A 17,672-nucleotide genomic window follows, 5' to 3' on the forward strand; every position below is an offset into this window, starting at 1 on the left:
CTGTAACTATACGAATTAAGCAAAAAGGTGTGTTGATCTTACCTGTCCAGCAGAAAAAAAGCTGTCTCTGCGTCAGTTTTGAACCCCTTACACCACCTTTCAAAAGCCCTTTTTAATACTTGTTTTCGCATCAGCCCGGTTGAAGTCTCGTTTTTTTGTAGCCACTCCGAAAGTCTGAAGTCTTTTGCATTTTACAACGGGTGAATCTTCAGTTACTGGTAATTATCATTTGAACCTTTCTGGATCTGCCATCAAATTGATAAGTTTAATTATTTCAAGTGCTGTGAGAAAAGGCTATAAATCTCCACCTCCAACATCCTCACATGCATCATAGCCTGCTAGCTATATGTGGTGCATTCTTTATGTGTGTAGATGTGACGTAATGACGTGAAAATATGCTTGAATTTTCTGCAGAAATCCACCAGTACCACTGGAATTAAAAACATTACTACAGGCTTAACATTGTAAACCGAGCTAAAGTAAGCAGATAGTTTTGAACACTGGCTGGTTATGTACTTGCTCAAAAATGTATTAAGTTTTAACCCATAAAGTTACGGACTGCAGCTGTAATGTTATCAAACAACATAAAAGGAAAAAAAAATCAAAAAGAAAGATTTTCTTGACTGAATAATAGCATTGACAAAGGTTAATCTATATTTAATTTATACAAATACACACGTCTGCTTGAAAGAATACTGTACTGTACTATTACTTTTACTCAAGAGTTGTGTATCTCTGTCTATGGCAGAAATTCAAGTTGTAATGGTTCTAATCAAGTTCCAATGTTCCTCTTTCACTTCTAAGAGCCTCCTTTAGTATTGTAAGGCTCTGTAGACACTTGTACATTTAGGCTGTGTTCAAACTTGGAAGGTTTGATTCGATTACAATGAACTCCGGTGCGTTTGCTCTGTTAATACGGTTTATTTGAATAAGTGTGAACACTGCCATCTGTACCCTGCTGTGCACCGAACAAGCGGACCGAGACCCATCAACATGTTCTGAAACTCTGGTGCTTTGAGTGAAATATGAACACAGCACAGACAGACAGACAACAACAACAAAAAAGGATTGAATTGGATGTCAAATGAAGTAAACCTAAAAGTTGAGAAATCTCAAGCACACCAGGGTTCTTCTCATCATAGGAGCTACATTGGCCATTACATTTAGATACATGCGACGGAAACGCTGTCTCCTTGTAGCAGCTCTTGACATGTGTGTGTAACAGAGGGAATCCCAGTGCTGTTTTGAGTGCTTAACACATTTTATAAGGTCTTTGTGAGTTCTCAGCTAAAAAAAAAAAAATGATCAATGGGTCTTGTAATTTTCACACACACACACACACACACACACGCACACGCACACACACACACACACACACACACACACACACACACACACACACACACACACACACACACACACACACACACACACACACACACGTTTGTTTATGTGTTTTACAGGGACTCTCCATAGGCATAATTGATTTTATACCGTTCAAACCGTATTTTCTATCCCCTTACACTGCCCCTACCCCTAAACCTACCCATCACAGGAAACATTCTGCATTTTTACTTTCTCAATCAAAACATCATTTAGTATGTTTTTAAAGCTATTTGAATTATGAGGACATTTGAAATGTCCTCATAAAGCACATTTATAGTGTAATACCAGTGTAATACCCATGTAGTTATTAGGGGTGACCCCTAATAGTCGAAGATTCGATGCATCGATATGTGGAGCCTGATTCGACCACCGATCTCACGGTCGAATCTTCGCGGGTGTTATGAAACGAGTGTACACAATATTGACCACCTTACCCTGCAGATGACCTACACATACCAGGCTACTCTTCACATTCTAATGTCTCATAAAATGCTTGGGCCTCCGCTGGCATGTAGGCTAGCATTGCCATAAGGTCACGGTCCTACTCCTTCTTGATGGGCAGATTAACCACCATAGTACGATGCATCTTTGTGAAAACGAACGACCTGGTGGCGACTGTTTCCCGAAACCATGGTACCTGTGTCGCAGATCCATAGTTCAAACTACGTTGGTATGAGTCGTCGTTCTTCTTCTTCTTCGATCTAATGGCTGACTGGAGACATGAGCACCTACCGCCACCTACAGTAATTTGGTATTATTTTCTCTTTTCTTCTACTCGAATTAAGCTTTTGAAATGACGTTACGTAGGAGTCTTGTAATATTGAATGATTTGTTTGTTCTGCAATACATTATACACACACAGAGTTAAAAATGTGCTCTTTTCTGATCCCAATGTCAATAATTTCACAATTTCAGATACATACTATTTCTTATGTAATATTGATAGGCTACTTAACCACAATTGAAAAAAGATGAGTTTTGAAAAACTGTGATGTACAGTTGTGGATTGCTTATTTTGCATTTTTGTCTTCTTGCCATTCTGACGTGTTAATGAAAATGACACGAAAACCCCAATTTTCAATGCTTAAAATTGCAGTTCTTTTCGAGAAGGTTGTGGAATATAGTAAAGTCCAGCTATTTTCAAAGCTGAAAAATAGCATTACTGTCACATGCCTGTCCTGTCTTGTGTGCACATGTGGGTTTTGTCATGTCTCCGGTCTACTGTCAACCCCGCCCTTCTTGTTATCTGATTATTGGTTAATTTGCCCCACCTGTTCTCCCTCATTATCTGCCTTGTTTGTTCCCTTTATAATCTCCTTGTGTTTGTCAGTCTGGGTTGGATCCTTGTGTAATGTCGGCGTCTCCCGTCCTCCCCGTGATTCTGTTGGTTTGTTTAAGTTTATATTTTATTATTCTATTATGTGTTTTTCCCCCTCGTGGGTTTTGTTTTGAGTTTATGTTTTATTTGTTATAAATAAATATATCATTTTCTGCACTTGAGTCCTCGCACCATTTTCCCTTGTCTGTGACGTGACAGAAGGATCCAACCATACAATGAGGACTCAGCAGAGAAGTTCTCCCTCGGTGCCAGTTCCGGGGGTCCCGAGTCCAGGAATCCCAAGTCCAGACATGGCCTGGAGGGCCGTAATGGGAGGGTTTGTGGTGGCAGTCCTGCATGCTTGGGAGAAGCACAGGGTGTCATCCACCACTCCGGTGGTCCCAGTTCCGGTGGATCGTGTTCTGGTGGTCCCTGTGCCGGTGGTCCCTGTGCCGGCGGATCGTGTTCCGGTGGTCCCTGTGCCGGCGGATCGTGTTCCGCTGGCCGCTGAGGCGTCCTGCTCTCCGTGCGCCGCTGAGGCGTCCTGCTCTCCGTGCGCCGCTGAGGCGTCCTGCTCTCCGTGCGCCGCTGAGGCGTCCTGCTCTCCGTGCGCCGCTGAGGCGTCCTGCTCTCCGTGCGCCGCTGAGGCGTCCTGCTCTCCGTGCGCCGCTGAGGCGTCCTGCTCTCACCGCGCCACCCTGGCCGCCTGAACTCTGCGGGCCATTCGAACTTTGTGTGCCACCATGGCCTCCTGAACTTTTTGTTTTCCCCATGTTTCCCTTGTTGACCCCTCCCTTGTCTATTCCTTCCTTGTTTGTTTCCCCTGTCCCGCCCTTGTCTGTCCCTCCCGTCCCGCCCTTGTCTGTCCCTCCCGTGCCCCCCTGGTCTGTCCCTCCCGTGCCCCCCTGGTCTGTCCCTCCCGTGCCCCCCTGGTCTGTCCCTCCCGTGCCCCCCTGGTCTGTCCCTCCCGTCCCGCCCTGGTCTGTCCCTCCCGTCCCGCCCTGGTCTGTCCCTCCCGTCCCGCCCTGGTCTGTCCCTCCCGTCCCGCCCTGGTCTGTCCCTCCCGTCCCGCCCTGGTCTGTCCCTCCCGTCCCGCCCTGGTCTGTCCCTCCCGTCCCGCCCTGGTCTGTCCCTCCCGTCCCGCCCTGGTCTGTCCCTCCCGTCCCTAGTGGAGCGTCTGGTAGCCGCTCCTTAAGGAGGGGGTAATGTCACATGCCTGTCCTGTCTTGTGTGCACATGTGGGTTTTGTCATGTCTCCGGTCTACTGTCAACCCCGCCCTTCTTGTTATCTGATTATTGGTTAATTTGCCCCACCTGTTCTCCCTCATTATCTGCCTTGTTTGTTCCCTTTATAATCTCCTTGTGTTTGTCAGTCTGGGTTGGATCCTTGTGTAATGTCGGCGTCTCCCGTCCTCCCCGTGATTCTGTTGGTTTGTTTAAGTTTATATTTTATTATTCTATTATGTGTTTTCCCCCCTCGTGGGTTTTGTTTTGAGTTTGTTTTATTTGTTATAAATAAATATATCATTTTCTGCACTTGAGTCCTCGCACCATTTTCCCTTGTCTGTGACGTGACAATTACAAATGCTGAAAAAAACAAAATCTGGCCAGGAATCACTTAAAAAATAAACAATGCTAGATATGGACAAAGCCCAGACAAAGTCAGGAATAAGTCGAAGGACTTTGCAAGTGTGACAAAACAGAGGGCTGTGGCACGTAAGAGGGAAGCAAAAAAGACTGATGGGGTATCAGTTCAGTTCCTCCTGTCCCTACAGAGGTAGACACAGTTTTGGCCATCCTGGGGCCTGTTGCAATGGAAGGATCCTTGGAGATATGGATTCATGTGCATCAACCAGGCCTTTGCCTTCAAAGTCCAGGCCTCCAACATCAGGCCCTCTCCAGTCTGGCCCTTCAACATCAGGCTTCACATCTTCAGAGGGCAATAAGAAGAAACAATGCTTTAAATTCAGTTGTTAGCTACAATGCATTATTATGCTGTTGGAAATGTATGGAGGTGGTGGGTGATAGAATTACACATGACTTTTGTGTGGGCCACTTCTGCAGTTTGCAGGTTGCTGAAGAGGGTGCATGGCTTTGGTTATAACTGCCTGCTGGAGACATGTCCTCTTCGCCCATACCTGCTGTCACCTGTACAGCATCCAGCCACCACTGCAGTTTAACCCATTTGTTTAATGTGACATAATTTCAGTTAAATATTTGGTTTCTTTGCCGATATGTATTAAATGAACACTTAAAAACATTAAAAAAAACTTTTTTAACATGCAGATATACATACACACACTCTCTCTCTCTATCTCTATCTCTATCTCTCTCTCTATCTCTCTCTCTATCTCTATCTCTATCTCTATTCACACACAAACACATATGTAGAGAGTATTCTATATTCTAATTCTGTAAAAAAAATCACTCATTTATACATTTTTTTGTTACTTTAGGTACATTCATTTAAAATTTAAAATGAATTTACTATTGAAATACTGTAATCTGAGTGTTAACATTTTATATAAGTAAAAACCTCTAACACTGTTTTACAATATTGCTATATGAGACATGTATTTTGGAATGTTTTTAAATTAAAATTAAACAAAGATAACCCACTTGACAGACTCAAGTGGGTTACTTTGAGTTCTTTGCACAAACGAAAACAATGGCTGCGTTCTAATCGGCAAGATTAATGCTTTCAGAGGGCACTTCGAAGGGAGAATAATCGCGAAGGCCACGCTTCTATATAGTTTCAAACTGAATTTGTAATAATAATAAAAAGGCGATTTATGTGATAAACTTAAACCACAACTTTAAAGGGGGGGTGAAATGCTGTTTCATGCATACTGATCTTTTTACACTGTTAAAGACTTGGAATCCCATACTAAACATAGACAAAGTTTCAAAAGTTAAGGTGGACGTTTGATGGGAGTATTTCTTTGTCAAAAATACTACTTCCGGTTAGTCATAAGTTTCGGCAAATTTTTTTCGATCATGGGTCCACTTGACATTAAAATTTAGGAATTTCCTTGTATGGGCCGTACGGACAATTCTACCGGAAGAGCGTGAGAGAGAGAGCGAAAGCAACAGGCTACGCCCATCAAAGCGCTGGCTCGTAGGCTGCGCTGCACAGGTGATGTGACTTCAAGAAATTAACAATGTCACCAAAAAAGTGCGTTTTTGGTTGCCAGACCAAGACAGTCCTGTACAGATTACCAAAAAAACCCCGCGTTAAGGCAACAGTGGATGTAATTTGCTTTTCCGGATCAGCAACTGAGTTGCGCAAAGGTTTATGTCTGTTCACTGCATTTCGGTGCCGACTGTTTCATAAACAAGGCCCAGCTCGACGCCAGATTTTCCGATCGCCTAATGCTGAAGGATGGAGCAGTCCCAACGATAAAGGTCCCAACGTTAGAACCGCAGGCGGTGAGTAAGACTGCTTCAAATGTCTGTGTTTTTGCCTATGCCCATCAAGTAGCCCAAACATGATCACGTATAGTTAATTGATCAATGGAGCATGCGATGTGTAGTGCGTGTACATTTGTTTAGCTGGCTACTATATGTGTAACTTTATGTTTGTGTATTGTAAAAGCACTCCAAACAACAATACACAAAGAGGGGGGAAATATGTTGAACTAAATAAGCGCGCTTCTTCATTCAAATGCGCTACTAATATTACTACAATTGTCTACACAAACCACGCGTAAACACACACACACACACACGTGCACAACTGCACTTCCCACATGTACACCTTCAAAGACAAAAATACGACGATATAATTCAAGTATAAATATGTAAATAACACAAGTCGCTAAGCATATTATATAGTTAGTGTATAACTTGTACCACATAGAGACGTCCTGCTCTAGTCGTTTTTGCTGCTGCTCCTGTTCAACTGCAGCCTCTGGGTCTGATTCCGGATCATAGATGTATGGCTGTATCTGATTAAAAGCCATATTTTTATTTTGAATAAAGTTTTTTCCCGCTGTTAGGGATGACACAGCTTTACGACGCACTCAACCCAATAACAGCGACGCGCACACGTCATTATTTAGCTCCGCTCACACGACACGCCCCCACCCGCTCTGCTTTTTTCGGAAAGACTCGGAACAGCGCATCTTTCTTATATAATTATAAAAAAAAATAAAGACATTTCGGAGATATGCAGGATGCAATGCTGCTCTATAGGTACTCAAGATTGACATGACACTGACTGGAACTGAGTGTTTCACCCCCCCTTTAAGTCTTTTTAACCACTCAAAGTGGATGGTGAAATCTTCTAAAGGAATAGGGCACAGGGTCGATAACTCTGAATAGAACACAGCCCAGGTGCGGCGCAATCAATGACGTCGACACAGCAAAATAACAACGAACTAGGACTCTAACCACAGGTGGAGAGCTGTCGTTCCAACGACACGTTAGAACTATGGTTTCGGGAAACACTGAATCGTTGAACTACGTTGGTAACGACGGAACTTGCGACCATAGTTGGCTAACGATGCTTTTGGGAAACGCACCCCAGTATGTGATATTCTCCCCGCTGTTGGCGCTTTTTTAGGATTTAATATACCCAACAGCCTCGAGCACCTGTGCAGTGCACTGACAACAAATACAGGGGCAATTGCATTCACACATAACACCAAATCGGCATCCATTTCGTCTCACAGACTAGCTGTCAAAAAAGGCGTTTTTTTGTGTTGTGTTGGGGTCCAAGCGGCAAGTAAGTTTTAATGTCATTGGCTGTTGTCACTATGACGATCGCGTCAGCACCAAGCCCTCCGTCAAGCTTTAATGCCTACGCCCTGTGTGATCACACCGTTAGAGACGCGCTAAAGCGTTTCGATTCATTTATCCGTGGTTATAAGGAGTAGAGACATGTTTAAAACGCGCCTAAAGCGCTTCGATTCATTTCTCCATGGTTATAAGGAGTAGAGACATGTTTAAATCGTCCCATGAATCCTAATTTTCTCAGCTTTAATTTCCCATTCATGACTTGATCCTTTAAATAGAGTAAGCTCTATGAACTGTAATAGACAAGGCTCAGTAGCCTACACGCCCCTCTGATTGTAAACACTAACTTTACATAGATACTTTGTATACGGTTTTTCACTCACCTCTTTTGGTGAATCTTTTCCACATTTTTCCTCTCCTCTCCGGTTTACATATGGTTTCCCAGCATCCCTCAAAGACTTTGCTCTGTCCTTCCATTCATTCATGTTCGCGCTCCTTTTTTGCTGAGGTTTTGCCTATTAATGTCCGCAGCGGACATGAAAGCAACCGGCGTCTCCATTTTCCGTTTGTGGACATAGACGTTTTTCAGCGTGGGACTATTTTAAAGTTTAAAATACAGAGTTTTGGTCACGCGAACACACCCCTGAAGTGATTCTGAATACAAAGTGGCACTCATACATTCAAGTCACATGGTTATCTAATTTTTTAGTTTTTTTGGACTTGTACGGTTGTTCGTCGCATGAACTCACTTGTTTATTGGTGTTTTCAGATCATCGGCGTGCGAGAGAGAGCTCGCGTGCATATGGTTTCCAGATTGGACATGTTAAGGTAAAACACCGGATGTGTTCTTTTCACTGAAAAGCTCTGTCAACGCAAGCTCTTTCTGGCGCGCGGATGATCTGAAAACACCAATAAACAAGTGAGCTGCATTTTATCAATCTCCATTTGAGAGGTTCTGTTTAAAGTGTCATTCAGTTGGTCTGTGTTCTGTCAGGACGGTCAGGACTCATGAGCCGCTTCACTGAACAGCTGAACTGCTGTGCTGTGAGCTGCTGAAATAAGCCAATCAGAGCAGAGCTCAACATTAATATTCATGATTCTTCCAAATAAGGCAAAAACAGAGCATTACATCCTAGGGACAATTTATAGGGTTGTAAATGGACCTGTAAAACTGGATCTGGACAATTTTTTCCCTTAAATAAGTCGCATACCCTCTATGTAGATATCAGAGAAAAATGTAACATATTGTTTCAAATCATTCTAGGGCACCTTTAAGAGATTTTGCTCAATTATGCAGTTTTATTTATAGACTCTCTTCAGTTTTATTTATAGACTAACATTGTTAGTTCCCAGCATGCTTTGCATATGGCTGGAAATGGAGCATTTGTTATTTAATTTGTTTTTGAGCGAAGTGAACCATCTGCTAATATTTAATGATCAGTTATATTTGAATTTTGAAAGAGTTTTTACTCACTTCCTCCAATGCCATGTTATTTCTTCTGTGGAAAACAAAAAATGATTTTTTTTTAAAGAATGTTGGTAACCAAACAGTTTTAGTGACATTGGCGTTTTTAATAATAATAAAAAAAAAAAAAAAAAAGAAATATATATATATATATATATATATATATATACACACAATACAATAAAATAATATACAATAAAATAATTTATTGTTCATGTCAATGAGAAGAAAGTATGTCATAAAGGTTTAGAACAACATGAGAGTGAGTAAAAGAATTGTCATTTTTGGGTAAGCTATCCCTTTAAGGGTTTGTTGTATTGTATGAGGCATGGATGATGCTTTTATCTATGCTCAAGGGGAAGAATACATTATATGCTCACTTGTCAACAGAAACATTTATAAAACAGAGGTTAGAAAAGAGCTCACTTTCATCTAGAGAAATGCATCCTTGTTCGCTAACTCACTCCTTGTTTTTGCTCTTCTGTCTCGTTCTCTTTCGTTCCCTCTAATTACACTTAGTTTAATCACTCCTCTGATTATGATTAATTAAAATTATGTTCTATTAAAATGGATGCAGGCCAAAGGTAACACTCACAGTTTTCTCAGAAATCCTCTTACATGGTTCAACAATAATGGGTTGGTCCACTCATCCCTCTCCTAATGATGAGAGTGTAGTTTTATATTTCATCCTTTTTTTATCCTGACCTTGTAAGACAACTGCGATCGAGTTGCACTTATTTATAAATTGCAAAATCATGAACTTGGAGGGAAATTAAACACTTATGATTGTGGGGAAAATTAAGCTGATTATAAAACATAGAAAAGCATTTATATATTTGGAATAATTAACGGACCAGCTTTTTTTTATAGCACATTCACCACCAGCATGCTACAAAAGTGTGAAACGATTTGTGCAAGCTGTTTCTATCGCATGATGATGATGAAATGTGCATCCCATTTGAATTTTATTGAGAATGTAGCAAACCGCTACAAGCAACCCATATTTAAACCATTATAAAGTAAAGTTTTGGCCGATCACATCCATATTCAATTTATGGAAAAAGTGTTGAAAGTGTCTCTGCAGTTCAAAATGCTTACGCTACCCAGTTACGCTCGTCAGATGTAGTAAGTATTTTGAACTGCGAGAGGCACTTTCAACACTTTTTCCAAGGAAGGCGATCGGCCGGAACTTTATAAAGTTTTAAATATGGATATTTTTTTTCTTACACAAACGATCTTACACACATCGATTTGCTTCAGAATACCTTTATTAACCCCCCAGAGCCGCGTGGAGCATGTTATTTAAAGGTGGGGTAAGTGCTATCTGGTAATCGTTGTTGGTATTTCAAATCACCAAAACAAACACGCCCCTACCGCCAAAAGGGTCTCGCCCCTATTGCCCTATTTTGATAGCGACGCCCCACACATACGTAAACCCAGAGCAGAGGCATCAACGGCTATGGCAGAATCTCTGTGTATCTAATCCAGGTCGAATATTCAATGAAAAAGTTATCCCTTCTATCACAAAAACACAAACCGTTCTTGTGAACAACTCGATAGTACACGAGCAAGACAGTCAAACTAACGAACATATTACAACTATGACAAGATTAGAGTTACAGCAATCACAAAAACACACACAAACCGTTCTCATGAACAACTCGATAGTACACAAGCACACAGTCCAACTAACGACATATTACAATTATGACAAGATTAGAGATAGTGATCAAACTGTTCTCATGAACAACTCTATAGAACACAACCACGACAGTCCAGCTAACGACATACAATTATGACTGGATAAGGGTTATATAGATCATGAAAAGAGTAAGCAAACATATATTAGGAGTATAGTATCTTACTTGTCGGAGACATTGTGTGAGCTGATGCTTGAAGCACACAGTGAGGAGATTTAGATACTCCATACGGTGTGGAAATGAACAGGTCTTTATAATCGCTGAAGTGAGACACAATACGATCGCAAATGGACTAACAAGTGAACATGACACACGAGCATAGAGTCAAGCAGCATATATTAGGCTAGTTCTCGGCTATTGTCCGTCATGTGTGTGTTTTGAATAATGACATGCACAGAGAGCGAGCACTCTTCTCACCATCAATAATAGACACGCCCCTTACCTGCTGATTGGCTACAAGTTTGTTATTCCACTCGGCCCGTGTCCTTTTTCTAAAACGGTTTTGAAATAAGACTTACCCCACCTTTAATAGAGAGATGCATTTTTTTTTTAACTTTTTTAACCCTTAAATGCATGACATTCTTACATATTCGGGTCTTTAGCGACCTGGATCTAGAACTAACATGGAAAGAGCTCTACCTATCGCAATAAAAACTCCTGATATTAGAGTAACAATATAGAAGAATATAATAAAACATATTTCGTTACCTTTTGGAGCTTGAAAGGGTTCAGTTTGAGCAGATGTTTAATACCATCATCATTTATCCCCTCAGAGCTCATTTCCCAGTACATTCAGCGTCTGGCTCATATTCACGATTTTGCACATATTTTCAAAACTCATTTTCAACGTCTTCAAAATAAATATTTTGTCGCCTTTGGCTTGGCTTGCTCAGTTTGGGACACTAAAACGTCAATGTAAGTTATTCAACTAAATATCCAAATAAAATTAATTTATTAGGTCTTAATTAATTCTATAAACTATAAAACTGATCTATCAACATTGTCGCTATATGATAAATTAAAATAAGCTGATAATATCACTGTTTTGTTGCAATATTGTCCTGTTTAACAATGTGAAGCTGCTTTGAAACAATCGTCATTGTAAAAGCGCTATATAAATAAAGTTGACTTGACTGACAGCTTCTTGACCAGATCCATCATCAAGTGACAGTGACACTAATATTTGAATGTTCAGTAGGCCTACTTGCTCTGCAGTAAATCGCAAGATTAAATTAGATTACATAGTTTTGTTTTCTGTCTGAGGTAACTATGAGTGAAACGTCACTTCATCATTGCATACCAGACATTGCCACCTTGTGGAATAAATGTGATTTGCATATATATAGGGTCGCTAACGATGTGGTAAGGTTATATATATATATATATATACATACATACATACATACATACATACATACATACATATATATATATATATATATATATATATACATATATATATATATATATATATATATATATATATATATATATATATATATATATATATACATACATACATACATATATATATATATATATTGTTATACTTATACTATTATTATACTATACTGTTATACTATTATTATACTTGCTATATTGTTTATAATCGATTAATTGAGGGATACTAAGAAGGTTGATGTTTAGCTTAAAAAAATTAAGGAGGAGGAGGAGGGTATTGAATGATTTCGCGGGTCGCTAAAGACCCGAGTTAGGCTCTGCAGATTGAAAATTGTTAATATAACTCAGATTTTCTTCGTCTGAAAGAAGAATGTCATATACACCTATGACTTGACCCATCAATGTTAAAACCTAAAGTATGCCCTTATAAATAGGGAAGACAACCAATCCCCTCATAACCCACCCAAAAGAGCGATTTCAATCAATGTGGAAAGCCCGACTGGTGGACACCTAAAAGTACTTATGCTTTACTCAACTTATATGGGTACTTATGCTTTACCACACTAATAACACAATAACATGTTCCTTACTTTTTAAAATATAATGTCGCCTCTGCATTCAGCATTTATGCTAAATAAGTCTGTCATTATCAGGGGTTACAATTTTTTATGATCTCTGCTGTTTGGTCAATTCTATTCCTAAGTTTAAAAAGAAGCAGTCAAAGTACTTTGAAGTGAAATTGGAAGCAGAACACAGGCAGGAATCTCTGGCCCACTTTGGGCAAATGTAAATGAGACCTATGGGAATTTCAGGATGAAAGGGAAATGTAATGTTTTGCTGATATGATTTATTTTTCTCCCTCTGCATACTCCTAATCTCCAAATGTGTGATCAGTATGAGGTTTATATGAAGTGACAAGATCAGCTCATGAACAGATGGGCTCGATATAGCCACGCTAAAGTCTGCTTCAGTCTCTGTCTCTGATTGAACTGATATCTGCAGAATATCTTTGGAATATTTTAAAGCTTTCAGTTATTAGAACAAAGACAGACAAACTCAAAAGTGCAAAATCCGAAAATGTGTTTTGATCATTGATTTGTGTGTGTGTGTGTGTGTGTGTGTGTGTGTGTGTGTGTGTGTGTGTGTGTGTGTGTGTGTGTGTGTGTGTGTGTGTGTGTGTGTGTGTGTGTGTAAATAATAAATGGACTGTAAAATACTTGTGATTCTTCTTATGATTGAGGTTTTGACCAGTGTTAAAATCAGCCAGATCTCATGAAAAATGCGTATAAATAGTACGAGTGTGCAATGTAGTGGAATGTATACGCCAAAACTCATTTCGGCGTGCATATGATACGCACTTTATGGCGTATTATACATACGAAAATAAATTATGCAAAATTACTGCAAAATGCAGTTAATTTGACAAAAAGTCAACAAACACCCAGATGTAAATAAGGGTGAATCTTCTAATAGTTATGTTCTTTTCTTAAATGAATGATTCTTTTAAGTCGGTAACCGATCGAGCCGGTTCACAGAATTGAACTGAATCAAGTTTTAGTTCCAGTTTGATAGCATAAGATGCACCTCCCAAAAGTAGTACGCTCCTTGCGCAGCACCAAATGAGACAATAAGCATGTCCAGACAGGTTATTGAACCAAAGAACTGTTTTAAAATTAAGAGAACTGACTCAAAAACAGCCGAATGAGCCGGTTCCATGTTTTCTAAGGTTTCTTGGCAAATGTTGACAGTTAGAACCAGCTACATCAGTAATCAGAGCTTTTTAGACCTTTTTAGACATTTTAGTCAGACATATCTATGACTTTCAACTCTGCCAGTAGGTTTGATTAATTCATTTCAAACTTGTTCTTTGGTTCAATTAAAAGTTGTGCAATGTTGTGAAAGTGACATGTGAAGGAAGGCCAAGTATGGTAGCCTGGTCTTACCAGACTCTCGTACATTTCATTTGTACAGAGAGTCTGGCCGCTCTCCATTGACTGCCGTTTACTTCCGCAAAGGCATTTAAAACTTTTGAATCTGCAATAACCAATCGCTAACGTTTGGTCGTGACGTATGTCATGGGCCCTTCGCGTGTTTCACACATGGAAATCCGTCACACAAGGAACACAAGGAACACACCAGGCAGGTCCGAGATACTGTTGTGGAGAAGTTTAAAGCCGGATTTGGATACAAAAAGATTTCCCAATCTTTAAACATCCCAAGGAGCACTGTGTAAGCGATAATATTGAAATGGAAGGAGTATCAGACCACTGCAAATCTACCAAGACCTGGCCGTCCCTCTAAACTTTCAGCTCATACAAGGAGAAGACTGATCAGAGATGCAGCCAAGAGGCCCATGATCACCCTGGATGAACAGCTGAGGTGGGAGACTCTGTCCATAGGACTACCATAGGAATCTGGCCTTTCTGGAAGAGTGGCAAGAAGAAAGCCATTTCCTAAAGTTATCAATAAAAAATGTTGTTTAAAGCTTGCCACAAGCCACCTGGAAGACACACCAAACATGTGGAAGAAGGTGCTCTGGTCAGATGAAATCAAATTTGAATTTTTTGGCAATAATGCAAAACGTTATGTTTGGCTTAAAAGCAACACAGCTCATCACCCTGAACACACCATCCCCACTGTCAAACATGGGGGTGGCAGCATCATGGTTTGGGGCAGCTTTTCTTCAGCACGGACAGGGAATATGGTTAAAATTGATGGGAAGATGGATGGAGCCAAATACAGAACCATTCTGGAAGAAAACCTGATGGAGTCTGCAAAAGACCTGAGACTGGGACGGAGATTTGTCTTCCAACAAGACAATGATCCAAAACATAAAGCAAAATCTACAATGGAATGCTTCAAAAATAAACATATCCAGGTGTTAGAATGGCCAAGTCAAAGTCCAGACCTGAATCCAATCGAGAATCTGTGGAAAGAACTGAAAACTGCTGTTCACAAACGCTCTCCATCAAACCTCACAGCTGTTCTGCAAGGAGGAATGGGCAAAAATTTCAGAGGCCAACAAACCGCAGCAAAGATTGTTATTGCTCCAGCTTTAACTTCTGGATATTCGGCAGCGGTGCCACAAAGGAATGAATGGTTTTGTTCACATCTTTCTCTGCCGCCATTACCGAACCACAACTCAAACTAGCACACGTTCTCAGCCACTCCCTCTGTACACTGATTGGACCGCTAAAAATTTGTTTGGAGAAAACCTAAGACACACCGCAGTCCCAGACGAAGTACTGAAGTAAAATGAAAATTGAGTGGAAATAGGAGGGCAGAGCCAGGCTAAAGTATGGTAACCCATACTCAGAATTTGTCCTCTGAATCTAACACATCCAAGTTAGTCATTCAACTCAGTCATTTCCTGCAGCTATTGAGAATCTAACTCGCAACCTTTGAGTGACCAGTCTGACTCTAACCATCAGGCCACGACTGCTCCCACTACAGGACCTCCACAATTGGTGCTCCACAAGCATGCATAGTATTTCAGATATCCTTTTTGAGTTTTCAATCCATATCTAAAATTCAAATCAGATGATAATTCTGTGATCCAGCTTGACCGGTTACCCACTTAAAATAACATTTCGTTATTTTTCAAGAATCAGAAAACACTATTACTACATCAGGGGGTCTCAGCAAACTTCCAAGGGGGTCTCAAGATGACTTATTTAAAATAAGTGAAAGCAAGCCAATTAAAATATGCAAAACCAATTTTAATTCATCCCTCAATTATGAATGTACATTTCTCATGCTACATCAAGATCTAAAAGTAGAAGATGGGCTATCAAGTACAAAATCTAGAAATATCCTTAATCCTTATACAGTTAATCAGAAACTGGAGAAGTCATGGGGCCATGATGCCAAAAGGAGTCAAAAAAGTTTGAGAACCACTGGTCTAAATGATCAATGTTCAAACAAAGAGTGGCAACCATATTTAACTGCAGTGTGTGGCTTATAAGACCTAGTCAAATACCTAGAATTATGTTTAATTCTGCATACGACAGCACAAATTTAGACTCAGCAGTTTTGTGGACAACTGTGCCTTTAGGCAGTGAGTGCCCTGTAGGAGCCAGCAGGAGAAAACTGGATAGGGCTCAGTTTCATTGCACACCACAGTTTCATAGTCCTCAGCACCTATTATAGACTGTATAGCAGCCTTCATTAAAAATTTAGCTTGTACAACATAATTCCATTGTTTTTTGAAGTTTCACATTCAAGAAAATAATTTTGGAACCAGCTTCATTTATCATTTACAGATGAAGTTATCAGATGAATGCACCACTTGGAAGCTCTTTTTCTTCCATGCAAATTCTGGCTTTGTCCAATGCAGATGATTATTTAGTGTCTACATTGTTGGCCATAAACGCCAACCTTTATTGGAGTAAGTTTTACAACAACATTTCACATTTAATTAATTATATTCCTTGAAATTTCTGTGATAATTACCAACATTTCTGAGTGAAAATTGTTTCTACACCATCAGACTGGGTAACCCCTTCCGCTATGAAATCCCACTCCTCATAACTGTACATTAAATATTAAATATCTTCGAATTGGCTGTAACTGTGTGCTGTCGGGCAGCACTTTTATATTCAGCATGGAAAGACAAATAGCTTGTTGCTGAAATCTTATTGCATCACGTCTAGTTAGGACATGGTGTACGTCTATTCACAGTGATGGGCCTCTGCATGAGTCCTGCTTTGCAAATGACCATCTGGAATCTCTTCTCTCAGATACTGAGAGCATCCGTTAATCACAGTTCAAGGACTGTCAACACGGATTAGGAAAATCACTCAAAAATCCCTGCAAATGCACTGCCTCCTCCCATTTAAGCTGTCTTCTACAGTTTGCATGATTTTCTAAACAGCTCAACAAACACACTTCGAGACACTCACATAAATGGATCTGGGCAATTCAAACCAAAGCAAACAATTTCCGTAAACCTTTTGTGTCTTCTGAGAATTCAGTAATTGGTTATTTACAAAATACGAGAATCTCTTCATGGGAGAGTTATAGATCTCTGTTGAGTCTTAGTTTCTTCTCTTTTATATGCTGGAGGAGGGCTTTGGCTCTCTGTTCTATGTGCCGGATGAGAGATTTGAGTCCGGACGCTTCTCCTCTGCTCAACCAGAATTCCTGATCCACAGATAGGGAGCGAAGAAGCATCCTCTCCAGACATCCTGACTGCAGCACTGAAACGGCCCGTTCCGGAAACCTACAAATCAACAGATACTCTGTTAAGGCCCGTTCACACCAAGAATGACACCTAGAAAGATAATTATAACTAACTATACTAGGGTCCACACCAACACACAATATAGTTCTGTTTATTCTAAGTGCGTAGTTTTGTCATCTTCCGCTGCCAGCTCTAACTTTCATCCTTCCTTCGGGTCATTTCGACCCGAAACTCAAAATACAGTATTTATTGGAGTGGTCCAAAACCTTTTGGCTTCTGTCGCACTTGAAGCAAAAATACACAAAACATTTACTTGATTTAAGGAGTTTATGTGATTAAAATAAAAATAAAAGTTACATTCCCTTCCCTCACGGTTCAATTTGACACCCTTAGAAATGAATGGAATGTGAGAAATGCTTCAGTATACATATAAAAATGCTCAAAATTAAAAGACAAATGCAAAATATATGTTTTAAATAATGT

At 40.1% G+C, this 17,672-nt stretch overlaps 1 protein-coding gene across 2 annotated transcripts in view; it reads right to left on the reverse strand.

Annotated features, from left to right (window-relative positions):
• Positions 1-15,741: 15,741 nt before the first annotated feature.
• The window catches only part of gask1a (golgi associated kinase 1A), a 49,553-nt gene continuing 47,622 nt past the window's right edge, over positions 15,742-17,672 (reverse strand). The window contains exon 5 of one of the 2 annotated variants that reach the window (XM_067449804.1): positions 15,742-17,228. In XM_067449804.1, coding sequence (XP_067305905.1) covers positions 17,024-17,228 — 205 coding nt within the window. In that variant the 3' untranslated portion in view covers positions 15,742-17,023. The remainder of the gene's footprint in view (positions 17,229-17,672) is intronic. The other variant, XM_067449805.1, reaches the window with a different exon arrangement.

The sequence above is a fragment of the Pseudorasbora parva genome, chromosome 7 (genome assembly GCF_024679245.1).
Source record: "Pseudorasbora parva isolate DD20220531a chromosome 7, ASM2467924v1, whole genome shotgun sequence".
In the NCBI taxonomy this organism is placed as follows: domain Eukaryota; kingdom Metazoa; phylum Chordata; class Actinopteri; order Cypriniformes; family Gobionidae; genus Pseudorasbora; species Pseudorasbora parva.